Here is an 18608-nt window from a genome sequence, read left to right on the forward strand (position 1 = left end):
GAAAGAAGAGCAGCATGCAGTAATTCATTTTTTGTGGTCTGAGGGTATACACGTCTGCACACTTCAGCTCACACTATCGACACTGCAAAAACTTCGTTTTGAGGTGTTAAAGCATCCTCCCTACGGTCCTGATCTTGCTTCACTGGACTTTCACCTGTTTGGTCCCCTGAATGCAGCCCTACGAGGATGAAGATTCACTTCTGATGAAGTGAAGACAGCGGTGCATTCATGGCTCGCAGCTCAGCCTAAAACATTTTTTAATGAGGGAATACGAAGGCTTGTTGACAGATGGACAAAGTGTATTGGAAAGCAAGGAGATTATGTCGAAAAATGATATATTTGTCTTTTCTAAAAGTTACTTAAATTCTACAACCAGAGTCTGGATAATTTTTGATTCATCCTTGTATATCTTTATAACTAATCACCCTGTGCAGTTCTAGTAAGAGTTAAAAGCCTTGTCTTACTCTTCTGTACCTCCGGTGCCTGTCCTGGTACCAGGCATTCTGTTTGGTCCTCAACAGTTTGCTGAATAAACCTTCCTTCAGTGGTTTCTCATTACCCATACCATTCCAACTGCCTGACCTTGGAGTATAAGCTCTTCCATGATATAGCACTATCGCTTTACATTTGACACCAATCATCTCATTTTAGGTCAGTTGATTAATTTAAAGTCCTCCCAATGTCATGCCTATTTCTACTTTCCACTTGTTAATGCTGTTTTGCTTGGAATATTCCTTCAGCTCAACAACATTCAAATGTTGTGCTACTAGTTGGGGATAAAAGATGAATGAGACATAATCCAAGCCCTCACAAAGATAACAGGCTAACAAAGGAGAAAACAGATATAATAGAAAAGCATAGCATATTCTAAAGACACATGTTAAAAGTTTGCTGAATGGATAGAACAAAAATGCTGACTGAGAAAGATTCCATAGTTATATAGCAGATGAAACTGGAACTGGAAAGTAGAAATGCAATCCAATAAGAAAGTGACATTTGTACAAACATGAAAACAAGGGGGGAACCAGCTTCAGCTGGAGGAACCCACCTTTCTCCATGCTGAAACCTGAATGGACATGGAAGACTTCACTTGCTGGAATGTCTAGTAAAGCATTACTGAACTGTACGTGGCACAGCATGAGGGTCTCTGGCAGAAGTGTTGTAATGGCCAAGGCCTGACTTGCGGTGCAGGATCCTAATGAGCAGAAAAGAGGTAAATAGCTTTGTCACTAAGAGGAATTTGTAAAAGGAGAGACTATTATGTAGAGGCAGTTTGATTAAAAAGAAAAAAAAGCAAGAAAGAGGGTCAGTTCTGCTTGACTTGCTACAGCTATCTACCTCCCAGCTTTGTTGGGTCCTACCACAGTCCCAGAGCAGGGATCAAACCCGTGTTCCCTGCATTGACAGGTGGATTCTTAAACCACTGTGCCACCAGGGAAGTCCCTTCTCATCTTTAAAATGATAATTACCACATGCTGAGATTGTTAAATGAAATAAAACATATAAAAATTCCTAACAGCATTTGGAATCTATTAGAAGCTTCTTGTATTTTAGTTATCTTTCCTCCCTTTTTTTGACAGTAAATTGTGGCCCAATACAGAATGAAAAAAGAAAAACACAAGGCAAATTTGCTGAGTGAATAACACTTCAGATGTCATCCAGCCCAACAATTCTCAAATCTGGGGAAGCTTTAAAAGAATTGTATCTTAGGCTCTATCCTAAACTTATTAAATCTCTGGGTGGGGCCTAAGGATCTGTATTTTTAAAAAATTTCTTTGGGTAACCTTGAAAATCAGCCATGTTGGGAAATCCTTGTTCTAGGCCACCTCCTGTTCTCAGGCAGGGTTATAACTAAAAAGACAATAGTGACTAGGTTGAGCCTATTTCAAAACCTTAATCCAGTCATAATTTCTGAGGTCTCATAGCTCTCAATGATGTCTTTGTAAAAGTAGAGTCAATTTTGAAGTTAAAGAAAACTTGGATTGCTAATCCAAAGGGGTAAATGAATTGAGGGAGGATGCGAAAGGTGGGAATAATGACCAGGAACTATAAAGAGATTCCTAACCTTTAAGATTGATACCATTTCTGCCAGTGGTGATGAAGAGCTTGAACACAGCTGAATTGTGGGTATTGGTGAGATAAGTTTTGAGGTCATAACTGAGTGTTAATTTTGACGATGCATTGACCACCACCTGTCAGCAAACCAAAGAAAGATTGGTACCTAAGTTCTTAGAGAATTTGGTTCCCTTCTCTATCTCTCAACTTATTTAGCTAAAAGCAGTTTCACACAAAAGCAAATTGCCCTTCTAGTGATCACATATTTAAGAACCACAAAATTTGTTTACTTTTGAGAAGAAAATAACATTTTTTTCTAAAAGGTCTCTGTCCATTATTCCTTCTGATATCTTCCCTTTGTATGATTCCCTATTAAAATGTCTTTGAAGACAGTTGCAATTTCCTTTAGAAAGTTTGCTTTTTCTCTTTAGTTGTATATAATCTTAACCTATTCTGAAACTTCAAAGTACTTTGTTTCTCTCAATATACTTGTAATGTTCTGCCTTATGTTGTAAGTATTTTTATACTTGTTAAAATCCCTCCCATTAGATTCTAAGTTCTTCAACTTAGAACCCTAATGGACATCCTTGAATATAAGGCAAGAGCTTAATGATTACAGTGAGAGATGATGGTGATAATGACGGCCTTTCCCCCCCAAATACCTTCAGTTTATTTATTTATTTTTGGGTTCTAACTCTTTGGGTATCCACCCCCCACCCCCACTTCTTATTTTTGTGTTGTGTGGCACAGCATGCGGGATCTCTGTTCCCCTACTAGGGATTGAACCCATGTCCCCTGCAGTGGAAGCCCAGAGTCCTAACCACTGGACCACAGGGGATTTCCCCCAAATACCTTCAATTTAAATGCAATATACTGTCCAGTCTCCTCAGTATTACTGTAGTTTTTCATTTTTTTCATATATTCAAGGACCTTAAAACTGTAATAGGGAAGAACCTTTTGTATTCTATTACTAAAGGGATGTTGTCCATGAGCTTAAATTTATACATAATGGCCCACCTCTGGGAACCCTGCTTCCCAGCTAATGAGCATTAAACTAAAACACCTTTGTTGAGCTGACAGGAAACATCTTGACCAGGCCCACCTGTGAACGACTGCAGAGAGGAAAAAATTAACATCCCCTCCGGAAGCTGATAGGAACCAGGAAGTGTTTGACTTTACTGCCTCCCCTTTTAGTATGAAGAGAGCCTGAATTCTAACTTAGGCAAGATGGTTCTTTGGGGCACAAGCCCACCATCTCAGTTTGCTAGCTTTCCGAATAAAGCCGTTATTCCTTGCCCCAACAACTAGTCTCTCTATTATTGGCCTGTTGTGCAATAATAGCAGTAGGAGTTTAGACTCGGTAACTAAACCTAGTTAGTTATGTTAAGAGCTCAGTGAGGAAAGGAGTTTTATCTTTTTCATCTGTGTTTTGCCAGAGCCTAGCATAATCACTGACATATAACAGGCCTCAGTGATTGTCTACTAGTTAGTGAGTAATTAAATGAGGATTTTTACAAAGTACACAAACTGGAATATGTGACCTTCTGACTTCTCTGTAGCCTCTGACACATAGCCCATTCTCTCCTTTGCCTTTGCGACACTTCCTCCTTGCTTTTCTAGTACCTAGGCCCTTCTCAACCTCCTTTTCTAGTTGTCTCCTCATTTTGTCTCTGTCCTCAACCCTCTCACCTGCTCATGATACAGGTTCTCTTTGAATGTTATCCAATTTTTTCCTCTCTACCCTTAAAACTTATGCTGAAGCCACCCTGATCTATTCATTGGTCTTCAAACTCAACGTATATATTTATTTGCCTTTGCACATATATGCCTTCTCCCCTTTTTTTTTCTGCCAAATTCCTAATACCAGGACTCAGTTTAAACATCATCTGTGCCTTAATGTCTAGGCAGAATTAGTGACTTTCTTCTGTATTCTAAAAGCATTTCTGACATGATCATTTATGTTTTCATGACATCTATATGTAATTATTCATGTTACGACTAGACTGAGCATTTTTTTAAAGTAATTAATTTATTAATTTTATTGGCTGTGTTGGGTCTTCATTGCTGCACACGGGCTTCCTCTAGTTGCGGCGAGTGGGGGCTACTCTTAGTTGTGGTGCACAGGCTTCTCATTGCGGTGGCCTTTCTTGTAGCGCACGGGCTCTAGGCGCGTGGGCTTCAGTAGTTGCGGCACATGAGCTCAATAGTTGTGGCTCATGGGCTCTAGAGCGCAGGCTCAATAGTTGTGGCACATGGGCTTAGTTGCTCCATGGCATGTGGTATCTTCCTGGGGCAGGGATCGAACCTGTGTCCCCTGCATTGGCAGGTGGATTCTTACCCACTGCACCACCTAGGAAGTCCCACTATGAGCATTTTAAAAGAAGGCACCAATACCGTGTGGGCACTTATTGGGCAATTTACTCATTTATAAAATCGGGATAATACTTTGCAGGGTTGAGAAGATTGAAAATTATAGTTGTACTGTATGTAAAATCAAAAATTAAAAAAAAAATAGATGCAGAGTGCCCAAGCCCATAGTAAATGCTCAAAAAATAATAGCTATTATGCTTGAGGAATGAAAAGAGGAACAAACAAGTTCTTCAGGCACAGAGGAAGGAGATTTACATGTATTTAAGGTGGAAATAGAAAAGGCTTTATAAAGCCTACCTATTCACTTGTTCGCCCATCTCACCTACTCAAGGGTATCACTTAAGCAATTCTCCCTACTCCTATATCAAATTTTCCTTCTCTTCTGAATCATTCTTAAGCCTTTATTTCTCCCATTTTAAAGAACAACCAACATGGGCTTCCTAGGTGGCACAGTGGTTAAGAATCCGCCTGCCAATACAGGGGACACGGGTTCAATCCCTGCTCCAGGAAGATCCCACATGCCACAGAGCAACTAAGCCCATGCGCCACAACCATTGAGCCTGCACTTTAGAGCCCGTGAGCCACAACTATTGAGCCCATGTGCTGCAACTACTGAAGCCCATGCACCTAGAGCCTGTGCTCCACAACAAGAGAAGCCATAGCAATGAGGATCCCGCACACCACAATGGAGAGTAGCCCCCTACTGCAACCAAAGAAAGCCCGCGCACAGCAAAAAAGACCCAACACAGCCAATTAAATAAATAAATTTATAAAATAAAAAGAAAATTTTTAAAAATAAAAAAAAATTAAAAAAAAAAATCAACAAAACAAACTCTTGACTCCAACTCCTTGAAGAGGACTGTCTCCAAGTCCTCTTTTTCAGTTCTCCAATCAAACTTCCAGTCCCTTCATTCCACTGAAGCTATTCATCAAAGTCACCAGTCTCCATATTGCAAAAAAAATCACTCATTTCTCAGTTTTTGTACTTGACCCATCAGTAGCTTTCATGTGGTTGATCACTCCTTCCTTCCTTGAAATACTTTCTTCATGTGGCTTCCTGGACACCAGTATCCCCAGGTTTTCTTCCCACTTCCCCGGTTGTTCTTATAAACCTTATAAATTCCTATAAATCTCTCTTGTTGGTTCCAGTTCTTCTTTCAGAGCTCTTAATATTGGAGTGTCCCCAGAACTTAGTCCTTGGACCTCTTCTCTGTTTACACTTATTCTCTTGGTGATCTTATGGCTTTAAATATCTCTGTGCCTATGACTCCCAGACTTTTCTATCTCGTTACCTCAACACATCCATTTGACATCTAATAGACCTCCAACTTTACATGTCCAAAACTGATCTTCTGTCCAAAACTGTTCCACCTACAGTCTTACCCATTTCAGTTGATGGCAAATCTGTCCTTTTAGTTGTTCAGTCAAAAACCTTAAGTCATTCTTGATTCTTTCACACTCTACATATAATCTGTTGGAAAACTGTATCAACTATACCTAAAAATATAATTAGAATTTGATCAACTTTTCACCACCTCCTTTGTTATCACCCTGATGCACCATCATATCTCAGCTGGGTGACTGCAATAATAAGCCTCCCAACTGGTCTCTCAGCTCCTACTCTTACCCCTACAGTCTAGTACCAATCAGTAGCCACAGTGATATTTTAAATTATAAATCAGACTAGTCATTCTTTTGGTTAAGAATCTTATTCACGTAAGTTCCCTTACGTTCCAATAAAGTTTGTTGGCTGTTTTATAGCTGATATGTGAGTGTATTTCTTTTCTCAGGATGTGCTTTCTATATGCATATTCCCATACATGGAAATAGTTACTCTAAACTCTTCAATTCTTTATTTATTTATTTATTTTTTGCCACAACGCATGGCTTGCGGGATCTCAGTTCCCCGACCAGGGATTGAACCCAGGCCTTGGCAGTGAAAGTCTGGAATTCTAACCACTGGGCTACCAGGGAACTCCCATAGACTCTTCAACTCTTATATCATTAGGTTTACCTCTCGATATGTTTTCACCAGTCCTGGGATGTCATGAAAGATTGTTGCTATTCCTGGACTCCTGGCCACTGCTACTCCAGTGACAGTGTCTGTTTGTAGAATATTGTCAGCAGAAATCATCCATATCCCGGGTTCACCTAGGAAAAGATAAGAGAAAGCACTTGGCTGTGACCTTTGATATAAATTGATAGTCACTGTAACCTTACTCAGAATCCAAGTCAGTAACCATTCAAGCATATATACATCCCTTCCCAGGAGGAACACTCAGCTTTGAGGATAACTTTCTTTTCTTTTTCTTTTTTTAAATTTTTTTGGCCATGCCACATGGCATGTGGGATGTTAGTTCCCCAATCAGGGATTGAACCTGTGCCCCCTGCATTGGAAGCATGGAGTCTTAACCACTGGACTGCCAGGGAAGTCCCTAAAATTTGTTTTCTTTCTTTTTTTTTTTTTTTAATTTATTTATTTGGTTGCACCAGGTCTTAGTTGCGGCAGGTGGGCTCCTTGGTTGTGGCATGTGAACTCTTATTTGGGGCATGCATGTGGGATCTAGTTCCCTGACTGGAAGTAGAATGTGGGATCCATTCCTGAATGGAACCCGGACTCCTGCATTGGGAGCGTGGAGTCTTAACCACTATGCCACCAGGGAAGTCCTCCTAACTTTGTTTTCTTCGTGTTGGGTTCCCCTTCATATATCATACCAGCAAAATAAAATTGGAACTGCTGACTTTCAGAATCACAAACGCAGCTCCTTAGTTGGAGAATGTAATGTTTTCCTTAGAAAAAAGAAAAACACTTTTTACACAGAGAAATAACACTCTGACTACACTTTGCATAGACTCTGCTCAGGATGAATCTGCTTTGACCTGCTGATTGATATCAACAGGAAGACTGCAAGCAAGTGTCAACTGGCAGAAGAGAGGATTTGTTTACTTTGGTTTAAGTCCCAGCATGGCAGGGGAATGGCAAATATTAGATTAGATTACTGGTCCTGGCATGTGGCCCTTCTGCTTCCCCATCCAAAGTGGTATGGATTTGAGATGCCCAAAAAATTCCAGAATGGAAGACAGAGGGACAGTCCTGACAGAACCTAGGAAAAGGGAATAAAAAAGCCTCTACTTCATTGACAAAAGATGAACAATCATGCTATAGTAAGCAGAGTTAGCTCACTGGCCCTGGATTACATGTTAGTAAGCAGTGGTTGCTTATAAGTCAGCTGTTACAGGATTGGAGGATTTGACCTAGGCTGAATAGAGTTCCCTTTGTATCAAGTCCAGAATATATAGTTAATGTTAAAAGTCAGGTCCAGTGTTACATCGCTTTATCTAAACATATGTATCCATAGTTCCCCAAAGAGGATGCAAAGCCCAAGCCACATACCACCCCAGCCAGCCTTAATTGGATGGATTATTTGGTTGCATATACCCAGTCAATGTATACCATTTTGGGACATGCTACCTGTAAGCCTAAAGATAGAACACACATTTCCTAACCCAAGACTGATTTTCTGTAACTCAATAGTACTTCTTAGAATAGAAATGCTTTACTGATCAAGAGTATAGTGTAGCCCAGGGACTTCCCTGATGGTGCAGTGGTTAAGAATGTACCTGCCAATGCAGGGGACATGGTTTTGATCGCTGCTCTGGGGAGATCCCACATGCCGCAGAGCAACTAAGTCCGTGCACCACAAATACTGAGCCTGCGCTCTAGAGCCCACAAGCCACAACCACTGAGCCCACGTGCAACAACTACTGAAGCCCGCATGCCTAGAGCCTGTGCTCCACAGCAAGAGAAACCACCACAATGAGAAGCCTGTGCACCACAACGAAGAGTAGCCCCCGCTCGCCACAGCTAGAGAAAGTCCACGCATAGCAACAAAGACCCAATGCAGCCAATAAATAAATAAGTAATTTTAAAAAAAGAGAGAGTATAGTGTAGCCCAGTACAAGGCCAAACCTTCTTACAGTGATGGTATATGTAGAACTCAGGCCTTCAAATGTGCCTCACAAAATAGTATACACACAATTGGTTCTTAGAACTAAAGCGTTATTGCCCTTTCCTTCCTTTTGTTTCATCCTTTACTGATGTTCAACTTAGCAATTACCCTCCTTCAGAAGCTGGGAATGGAGGAGAAGGCACAGTACTCTACATTGCCTATATATTCAATAGACACTTGATAAATATTACTAGCTGACTTCTAATTGGCTGGCTATAAAGATAAATGGGCACTAAACTGAGAATTATCAGTTAACATGAAAAATAATAAAACATACAAAAGTATTTTCTTTCTCAGAGAGCCCCTTAGATTTTAGATAATTTGGGAAAAAAATCCTGTAAGGAATGAGCTGCTTTCTAATCCTGTCAGTTGTGAGGTTGAGGAAGGGAAGGTATCCAAACCATTCTGGTTGAGGAGGTGAGTACTGAAGCAGATGACATCTCCGACAAAGGTGAGCTTGGTGTCTGGCTCGATGGCGTGTTCTACAGAAACAGGAATATAATCTGCCATGCCTGGATGTCTCCGGTCCCAGAGCCCCACAAGTGTCACCCCTCTGTTCACAGCCTGGGCCATGTAAGTATAGTTCCTATTCCCTGGTCCAATAAGCAGCAGGTCATCTCTGAAAGTAGACATGAAAGGTAGAAATCTCTGGAAAGAGTCAATAGTTAGGAAACAGTTCTGAGGGCAGACCTTAACACAACATTTTATATTCAATAGCTCAAAAGTTCAGATGGAATTCTAAAATGAAGAATAAGCAACTAGGGTCAGGGATCAGGTCTGTTACATTTTTATATATAGTGCCAGCTAGGCTTTTTTTTTTTAATTAAAAAAATTTTTTTTCCAGTATGGCTTTTTGATAATACTCCAATTGGCTCCCTATAGGAGCTTTCTATGAACTGGGACTTGTCAAATTCAAAACATACTGAAATTTTTCTTCATTGAACAACTAATTCTGGTCTTTTCCCCATCTTAATGAAAGAAAGAAAGATCAGATTCCAAGTGCAGAACATGAGAGGAATTTACTGGAGCTGCTGTATGATACCAGGCTAATCTATAAGATTTCTATCACAGTGTCAACACCATTTCTTTGTCTTCCATACCTGTTCAAAGCCAGATAAAGCTGGGTATTGTGTGTGTGGAATTTCTCTCCGATGCTATTGTAAAACTGAACAGTGAAGGTGAGAAACATGCCCAAGGGAAAGGCTGATAGGGTCCTTCCTTGAGCTGTGTATAGCTTGGGGTGGCTGCTTATTCGCAGATATGTCACTGGTGCTACCTGTGGGAGACAAAACCTACTGGTACAGAGAAGGTTGCATTGGAGAGGAGCTGTGACCACATTGAGACTTAAAATCAATAATAAAAATGGTGTTCCTCTCTCATAGGAAATAGCTAGCTCTTGATTTCAGAAGACAGTAAAAAAGAAATATGATAGTATAAGAAATGACTTTAATTATTAAAACAGTGGAAATGTGAAAAGAAGCTGGAGCTTTTTGAGGAAAGGACTGTATTTCCTCTATTTTGTGCAGAGTATCAATATTTACTGTTAAATAATTGATCATTTATCAAGAATACTATAGAGTGTATTTTCACACTGTAAGAGAGAACCTGTGATACAGTAAGGGAAGTCCAGCTTTGAACCCTAGCTTTATCATTTCATATTTTCATTTAACCATTCTAGGTTTCATATATCTTATCAGTTTAATAGAGCTAATAATGTCTATCTCATAGGGTTTTTGTGGTAGTTAAAAAAGATAATATACATAAAAGGAGCGACACAGAATCTGCAATATACTAGATTTTTAATGCCCCAAGCATTTTTGTGTTTGTTTTAGACTAACTTACCTCTAAAGGTCTCTTCTAATTCTAATTTTAAAAAAAATTCTAAAAACAAAGCCTAATTTTGGTAGCAATAGTTCTGCGCTTCTCCCACACCAACGCTTTTGCCAAAGCTGCTCAAAGTCATTTCCTGTACTAGTAATTTGAGGCTAATCTCTTATAACAAGGACTCTAAGGTCCACTTTAATTTGATGGCTCATGTCAAGACTTTCCTCTTATTTTACAGTTCATTTCTGACTTCCACAAAAGTTTCTAGTTCTTAATAAAAGGAAATCTGCCTCTTAAGGCCATGGTATCCCTTTTAATTTTTTGAATAAGTCCCTGAACTCACCTGAACCCCAGTTATAGCTGTTTGGTTGACTCCAAAAGGTTCTATAGAAGTGACTTCTAACACGGCAGTACCTGCAATGGAACCAGCTTTCAGGAGCCCTTCACCATCCTCCTCAATGACAGATGAATTAGGGAAACACTTGAGAACACGGGAACTCACAAAGGCGGCCCCATCCCTAGGGAATAAACGAGGCAAGTGGCATCACCTGGGGGCTCTGTTTGACCAGAAAGAAAGGAGTAGAGATTGCCAGGATCACTGTTGGAGGCTGTAGGTACAGTCAGCTTTTCATATCTGCAGGTTTTGCATCCACAGATTCAACTAAGCACAGACTGAAAATTTCCAAAAGTTCCAAAAAGCAAAATTTGAACTTGCCTTGGACTGGCAACTATTTACATAACATTTACATTGTATTAAGTATTATAAGTAATTTTGAGATAGTTTAAAGTATACAGGAGGACATTCATAGGTTATAAGCAAATACTACACCATTTTACATAATGGATTTTTGCATCTGCAGATTTGGCAGGGGGGAGGGTCCTGGAACCAATCCCGGGTGGATACCAAGGGAAAACTGTATTCAAACAAATACTTGTACATGAATGTTCACAGCAGCACTATCCACAATAGCTAAACGATGAGAACAAACCAAAGGTCCACCAACAGATGACTGGATAAACAGAATGTGTTATAGTCATACAATGGAACATCATTCAGTCATAAAAAGAAATGAATACTTGCTACAACGTGGATGAACCTCGAAAACATTATGTTAACTGCAAGAAGCCAACACAAAAAAAGCCACATATTACATGATTTCATTTACATGAAATATACAATATTTAAATTCACAGAGACAGCTGATGAGTGATTGCTAGGGACTGAGAGGAGGGGAGAATGGTGAGTGACTGCTTAATGGGTTAGGGTCTCTTTTGGTGGTACTGAAAATGTTGTGGAACTAGAGGTGATGGTTGTATAATACTGTGTATGTACTAAACACCACTGAATTGTACAATTTAATTTTATGTTATGTGAATTTCACTTCAACTAAAAAATTTTTTTTGTGGGTTAGAAAAATCACCCAGAAGGCAATAGTTCTTTCCATGTGCAATGTTTCACTGAGGGTAAAGTTAGATCCTGGCCTGCCTTCATTCTCCTTACCTATTGGTATGGAGTTTGAGCTGAGAATTCATGGGCATCAGAATTTGTTTAGGCTGGCACTCTGGGTAGAAAAGTTGGAGTTTTTCAAACACCTAGAAAGAGAAAATGATGTTTTCCTCATTTCTGGAAAAGACAAATGATGACCTTTACTCACAAATGGTAACTACAAATTAAGTCTGCCCAACTTCAGTTTAGCCCAGTATCCCATAATACTGCTTTCCAAAATGAGCCAGGCATTTAAAACATATTTAGGAAGCCTAGAATATATAACCTAATATTAGCCCTGCTTCTGACTACAAGGGACAGGGCATAGTTTACACTTATCACATCCCCTATATTACTTAGATATTAGGTGTAAAATAATTTTGAAATTTCTAATTTTAGTTCTAGTAACCTGAAAAGAGATTTGAGAATGAAGAACCTATAGTATTAAATTAGCAAGGGCACTATTCAGGTCTTCCACCTCCTAGTAAAGAGGAAAAACTCTACCCCTCACTGAATCAGGGAACCAAAGCCTAAATAAAAGAGAAAAACAAGAAAAAAAAAAAAAAGAAAGAAAGAAAAGAAAAAGCAGTCCCAAATTCAGAGGTAGAGAAACTTATTTGCCCCACATAAAAAATAGTTTTCCTTTGAATTCTAAAAACAATAGGGCCATTTAACTTTCAGCTTGAGAACATCTGCAGAAACTGTTCGTACTCTTATACCTTACCAGAAGTTAGGATAGGATTTCATTCCACTTGGAAATATAGCTAAGTGGACTGTATCATAATATCTATGTTAGGCAGAACAAATCAGAAATTAATTCCTCTTTAGTTTTTAAGGTGTTCATATACTGTATTCACTGTGTTGGGAGTTGAAGGAAGTGTATGTGCTGTAGTGCTTTTTTTTTAATATTTATTTATGTATTTACTTATTTGGCTGCACTGGGTCTTAGTTGTGGCATGCGGGATCTTTGTTGCAGCATGCAGGATCTTTAGTTGCAGCATGCAAACTCTTTAGTTGCAGCATGCAAACTCTTAGCTGCGGCATGTGGGATATAGTTCCCTGACCAGGGATGGAATCCGAGCCCCCTGCATTGGGAGTGTGGAGTTTTAGCCACTGGACCACAAGGGAAGTCCCCTGTGCTGTAGTTTCTAATGTCAATACTCATATAGAAGCAATTAGCAGGAATAACAAAGATCTAGAAACCATAAGCCTATTCCAGAGATCCCTCTAGCAATTTCTCTATTTCTATCCAGGCTAAGCTCTTCATGGATGATAAGAGAATAACTTTCTTCTCCTTGATATACAAAAACAAGATTTAGGTTTGGGACCTTACCAGGATCTGAACTTCATCAGACAATTCCAACAAATTCCCCTCAAACTGCCCAGAGGAGCAGTTTGTGCAGCGAACAATGACTTTGATACTGGTCCGACCAGCTGCTTTTGTGTGGACAACCATGGCAAAGTTATTCTCTACTGGGAGTTGTAGAAAAACCTAGAGAGTGAAGGGATGGATTAAGAAATATTCATGACTAAACACTGTGCCCTTCCGTCTTTGTTGAAAATAGGTATCTAGAAGAATTAGGGTTCCAGAATTATTTTCTTTCTTTTTTCTTCTTTTTTTCCACACAGAATGATCAAACATTTATTCATTAATAATATGTACATTTGTTCAACAAATATGAGAGAGTCTATAAGTACCATGTGTCAGCCTCTGGGGCTTTGGCTGGCTTCAGGGATCTTAGTTCCCCAACCAGGGATTGAACCCGAGCTCCCGCAGTGAAAGCACCGAGTCCTAATCACTGGACCACCAGGGCTAATTTTCAAACTGGTTTCTTTTCAAATTCCCAGCAACATAGTCACCCATAAAGTAAACTTCTGTGTTCAGTGCTCAACTAATTCTGGAAAGATTCTTATGCAAGAATTCTCATCTTGAAGTCAATTCATTGATAGAAGAAGAATAGAAATGAAGGAAGGGGTTTCCTAAATGGGTTGAAACAGTAGAACTTGAGATGAGAGAGAAGTGAGGCAATCTACTTCTGGAATTCAGAGTGGTAGCAAGGAAGGAAAAGGACAAGAAAGGGAAGCCATGTTTTAGGACTCTGCTAAAACTAGCTGACCATTTCTCCACTTGCTTCACCCACCATTCTAGTCTAGACTGGATAAGGATTGGACCTTGACAGATTTCTGGTAAGAGGGAAGGGAGAGCCAACACTAAGGCAAACATTGAAATAGGCACTTGCCTACCTTTTTGGCACTCATTTCATGTTCTATGTCCTTTGCCTTTTTGCTTTCTGGAGCCCTCAAGACATTCCTTCATTCTCTTGACTCAAAGAGTTCCAGGTTCTGAAATCACCTTTCCCTCCTCCCCTCATAAAAATTCCCACCCCCTTTGTACAGATTTCAATCAGTTGTCTGGAAGAAAGTCTTACGCCAAAGGATCAGTGGTTTATAATTGTTTAATCCAAGTGAATTTCTAAATGGTGACACCACAGCGCAGCAAGTCTACCTTGCAGGGCATTAGAGACCTTTCTATTTGCCCATCTCATCACCCAGTTTGTCTATGCGACGTCTGGCAGGGGAAGAAAATCTCTGTATGGCTCTCAATCATTTCTTCCATTAGAGAAAAGAGTGATTCCTTAGATAAGAAAATTAGAGGAAGGGAGAATTAGAACAGATGCTAAGGTTTAGGCTATCCCCTCCTTTCACGCAATTCCTATTTGCTATTCAAGAAAAAAAGTCAAATCCTTCTGCGGAGCTACCAAACTAAGTACAGTTCTACCTCTCCCCACTTCCAAGTATAACCAGCTCTACACAATCCATGACAGATAGGAGACCCAACAACTAGAGCTTCCCTAGATTACAGATCTAGGATATTTTTAGAAAATTGGAAAATTTTAATTTTTTCCAGATTTTTCTTTTTAGCTGGCTCCAGAAATGACCTACTAATTCTAGCTTCTGTAACCCCTCTGATCTCTCTCAAAGTCTAACTCTAATTCTTTGTTTTTGTGGGCACTGAGTTGTGACCTACTGGCTACCTTGGCCCCAGGTTCCTTCTTCCTAAGGTAAAGCCCAGACCTAAGTGGCTGCCACTGATCCTGGACCATCTTGAGTGGGTTCCATTAAACTGATGATCAGGTGACAACGTTGTTGTTGTGAACTAGGTAATGATGTTGTGAACTAGGTAAAGTTTGTCTGTAGCATCCATCTCTCTCTTTTTTTTTTTTTTTCAGGTTTCAGAGTAAGGTTTAGTGCTATATGTATTAAAACATCAAAGCTATTTTAAAACATAAAGACTCATGTTGCATAAAGACTCAGTGGTCATCTTGAGGGCTTTGGCCATTCCAGATGCAACAGGTGCTGAACTGGGAGGAGCTGATACCACCAAAGGGAACCATGGAGGAGCAGTTTAATTAACTGCCCTTCTTAAATTTGCCATTGATAAAAGGTACTCAGTCAAGAATCAGCTGCCAGTTGGTGGCTCACTCCATGGCACCCTACATGCTTAAGGGAGGATTCCAGTTCTTCCCCAGCTCTTAGTAGTGTGGGCCCAGAAATGTGCTCAGTATCCACCTGGCTTACTCTTAATGTCAGCTGCCCATCATGCAGCACAAGCATGATTATTAATACAATTAAGTGTGTCTGAACATGTTAGAAGATTATATTATACATTTAAACTTTATGTATAAATACTTTATATTCATAATATGTTATCCATGTAACACAGTCATCTGCTCACAAATACAGCATTATACAACAAAGGAAGCATTGCTTTCTCGAGAGCTTTCCAGCAAAGTATGTTAAAAACCATTTAGTATTATGTGAATACTCAAGTTTGGATTCTTCATATGATTTTCATGTTTCCAGCATTCACAGAACAATCGGAAAAAGAGTAAGTAATAATATTGTGTAGTTTAGAAGTGAGTCAGTCTAAAAATTATGATGAAATAAATTTAGTATCAAGATCCCTAAGGTAATATAATAAACAGATAAGTTTATACCTCTGAATGCCTGGGCACTAGATCCAACACATCCCTTTTGCTCATGGACCAATGGAATGTGAGCCCAGGGTTAGCATTGCTGAAGGAGAAAGGTGTCTGGGTACTGGTCACTCCCATGACATAAACTGGCATCTGAAAAGGAAGAGTGGTTTTATGCTATACATCCTGTCCAGCTGGCATTACCAAAATAACGAGCCTGGAACAGAGCCATCATACTGACCTCGGTAGCTGTGATGAGCCGAGTTGCAGCTGCAAGGATCCTAACAGCCCTTAGCTGCACAACTTCAATCTGCACTTCATCCTGCTCAACAAGGTGGAGAACAAGCTTAGGCTAAGAGGGAGCGTCTGTGGGGGGGACAGAGATGCTTATGATAACTAGTTTGTTTGTTGTTGTTTAGGGCATTCAACAGCAACAACAACAAAAAATGCCATAGATATGTTTTTGTTTGTTTCTTTGTTTTCTTCTTGAAACAATCCCTTAAGTATAGGGACTATTTCTTATAACAATGCCAAGTACTGTGTGAGTTTTTCACTAAAGATTACGTATTTCCCATGCCTGGTTAAGAGAAGGCCAAATGGGGGAACTGAAAGATTTTCCTGGGCTGTTGACACCCTCCCCCTCACTACTTCCTCCTCCACCTCCCAATAGGATTTCCAGATGGACGAGCAGAAGCAGAGCAAAACAAAGAACCAATACCTGGGAAAACACAATGACTTTTCCAGTATCTTCATTTACTGTCTGGATGGTACCATGGACCACAGCTCTGCCAACTACCTTCCCTGTAACTTGGCCCCTCCTGTTAACAACAGCCACGGTCTGATTACTGATGGAGAAGTGAATGATAGATTGAGGCTGAGGGCCACCTTCAGACATTACCTGGAATTTAAACACACCAGTGAATGCCTGAACTGTGGGGAGAAGTCACATCTCCTTTCCCAAACTTTTGACCAAGCAACTTGACTTCTTCATCTCTCCCCACTTTGCAACCAGCATATGCCACATCAACTCAAATGCAGACAAAATGGAAATGCTGTAATAGGATTCCAAGAAGTAGTTCATACCATGTTTATCACAGAACAAAGAAAATACTAACTTTCTTCTTTATCAGATCCTGTTGTACTCGGCTGAGAGTAGAGAAGGGAAGGCCAACAGGAGGAGGTGTATGTATGTATGTGTGTTGGAGTGGGGCAGAAGTGGGATAAGGAGAAAGGCTCATTTCTGGCTTTAGGATCACCTGCATCATGTTAGTTGGAATCAGTGTCACTTTCTCTGGAACAAGTTTGAATGGAGGAAACACCTTGAAGGAGAAAACAAAAAGGACAACAGTGATTAACTAGAGTCAAGTTCATAACAAATGATCATGCAGCTTATTCTAAGGAAAAAAATCCTAATTATATTCAACGAAGTTGTATACAAAGACATGTTTTATTTTATTTATAAATACAAATTTTATTTATAATAGCAAAAAATTATAAATTACTTAATCAAGAATGCTTAAATAAGTTGTTACATATCCACTCACTGGAATAAAAGCGGTCGTTAAATTATATTTACAATTATCTTTCTTTTCTACTTCTTTTTTTTTTGGCTGTGCCACACAGCTTGTGGGATCTTAGCTCCCAAAGCAGTGATAGAACCTGCACCCTTAGCAGTGAAAGCGCAGAATGCTAACCACTGGAAATTTATAAAATATATAAATTTATGCACAAGATAAAGTATGAATTTTGGATGAGATAATTTCCTTACTTCAATTTGCCGAGGAGCTGAAGTGAATTTTCTCCCCATCTTGTCCTTGGCAATAGCTACAAGTGTGGTTTGCCCAATAGTGATAGCTCGAAGGATATAATTTTCAGAGTATTCGTCCTGTTCCTCCATTAGCCTGCAAAAACCCATGAATTTCCAGGTGAGAAAGATTTGGTTTTAAGAGTGCCCACTTATGCATCTTCCTAAGGTGGCTAAGATTTTCAGCTTGTTTTTTTTTTTTTTTTTTTGGCCATGCAGTGTGGCTTGTGGGAGTTCAAGTTTCCCAACCAGGGATTGAACCCGGGCGCACGGTGCTGAAAGCACAGAGTCCTAATTACTGGACTGCCAGGGAATTCCCAATCTTCTGCTCATTTTAACTCAGGTTAGAAGGAATTACCAGAAAATAACTTCCAGAGGCAAGATAAAGTTCATAGCAATAGCAGGAAGCTCCTGAAGGGCAAAAATTTGTTCTACGTCTCCAAAGGAATAAGGGCAATATAAACATAGACTGGCAAAACTGCAAATGCTAAATTGCAGAATTTCTGTATTTTCCCTTTCACAGAGGGGAATACCAGTGCCTCTACTTCTGGATAGATTTTTGTGAAGGTCCTCAAGCCTGAAGCACCCCCCAAAAGAGATCATCCAAAGAGAAGTTTCATAGGATGGAAATATTAATGAGACACATGATTTTAGTTCCAACATAAGACACCTGAGGATCTGGAAGGGGTATTTTGTAGAGAGCTGAATATGGAAAGAGAGTATGGGATGAAAGGTACTGTGACAAAAAAGGAAAGAAGAAAATCTGAAATAACCTAAGGGAGAGCTAACCAGGCTACCAGGAGGGATAGTCTCATGATATTAAGCATAGGGAGAAAGAAGTATTGAAATGGTACTCACATCAGGGTGACAATGGCAGAAGCCAAATGCAGTTTGAGCTCCATGTTTCTGAAGTATTTATTTCGGAACGGGTGTTTGGAAGAGCCAAGAACCCTCACAGTTACTAAAACAGTTTTACCTATTTCAACCTAGTGGTTAAAAAATAAAAATAAAATTTTAAAGGTATTTAACTCATAGAGGTGGCAAGCTCTTTTGTTCATGCTAAATGTTCCTGGTCAGCCTTT

The 18608-nt window shown here is 39.7% G+C and overlaps 1 protein-coding gene across 1 annotated transcript in view; it reads right to left on the reverse strand.

Moving 5' to 3' along the window:
• NUP210L (nucleoporin 210 like) overlaps positions 1-18608 on the reverse strand; it is a 72785-nt gene that overhangs the window by 5104 nt on the left and 49073 nt on the right. Inside the window, exons 20-33 of the mRNA XM_057725206.1 lie at positions 18385-18512; positions 17491-17623; positions 16979-17041; positions 16441-16620; positions 15964-16044; positions 15744-15875; positions 13079-13237; positions 11761-11852; positions 10603-10777; positions 9536-9711; positions 8837-9054; positions 6440-6576; positions 2066-2192; positions 1049-1195 (exon numbers count right to left, since the gene is read on the reverse strand). Coding sequence (XP_057581189.1) covers positions 1049-1195; positions 2066-2192; positions 6440-6576; positions 8837-9054; positions 9536-9711; positions 10603-10777; positions 11761-11852; positions 13079-13237; positions 15744-15875; positions 15964-16044; positions 16441-16620; positions 16979-17041; positions 17491-17623; positions 18385-18512 — 1948 coding nt within the window. The remainder of the gene's footprint in view (positions 1-1048; positions 1196-2065; positions 2193-6439; positions 6577-8836; positions 9055-9535; positions 9712-10602; positions 10778-11760; positions 11853-13078; positions 13238-15743; positions 15876-15963; positions 16045-16440; positions 16621-16978; positions 17042-17490; positions 17624-18384; positions 18513-18608) is intronic.

The sequence above is a fragment of the Hippopotamus amphibius genome, chromosome 1 (genome assembly GCF_030028045.1).
Source record: "Hippopotamus amphibius kiboko isolate mHipAmp2 chromosome 1, mHipAmp2.hap2, whole genome shotgun sequence".
Classification (NCBI taxonomy): Eukaryota; Metazoa; Chordata; class Mammalia; order Artiodactyla; family Hippopotamidae; genus Hippopotamus; species Hippopotamus amphibius.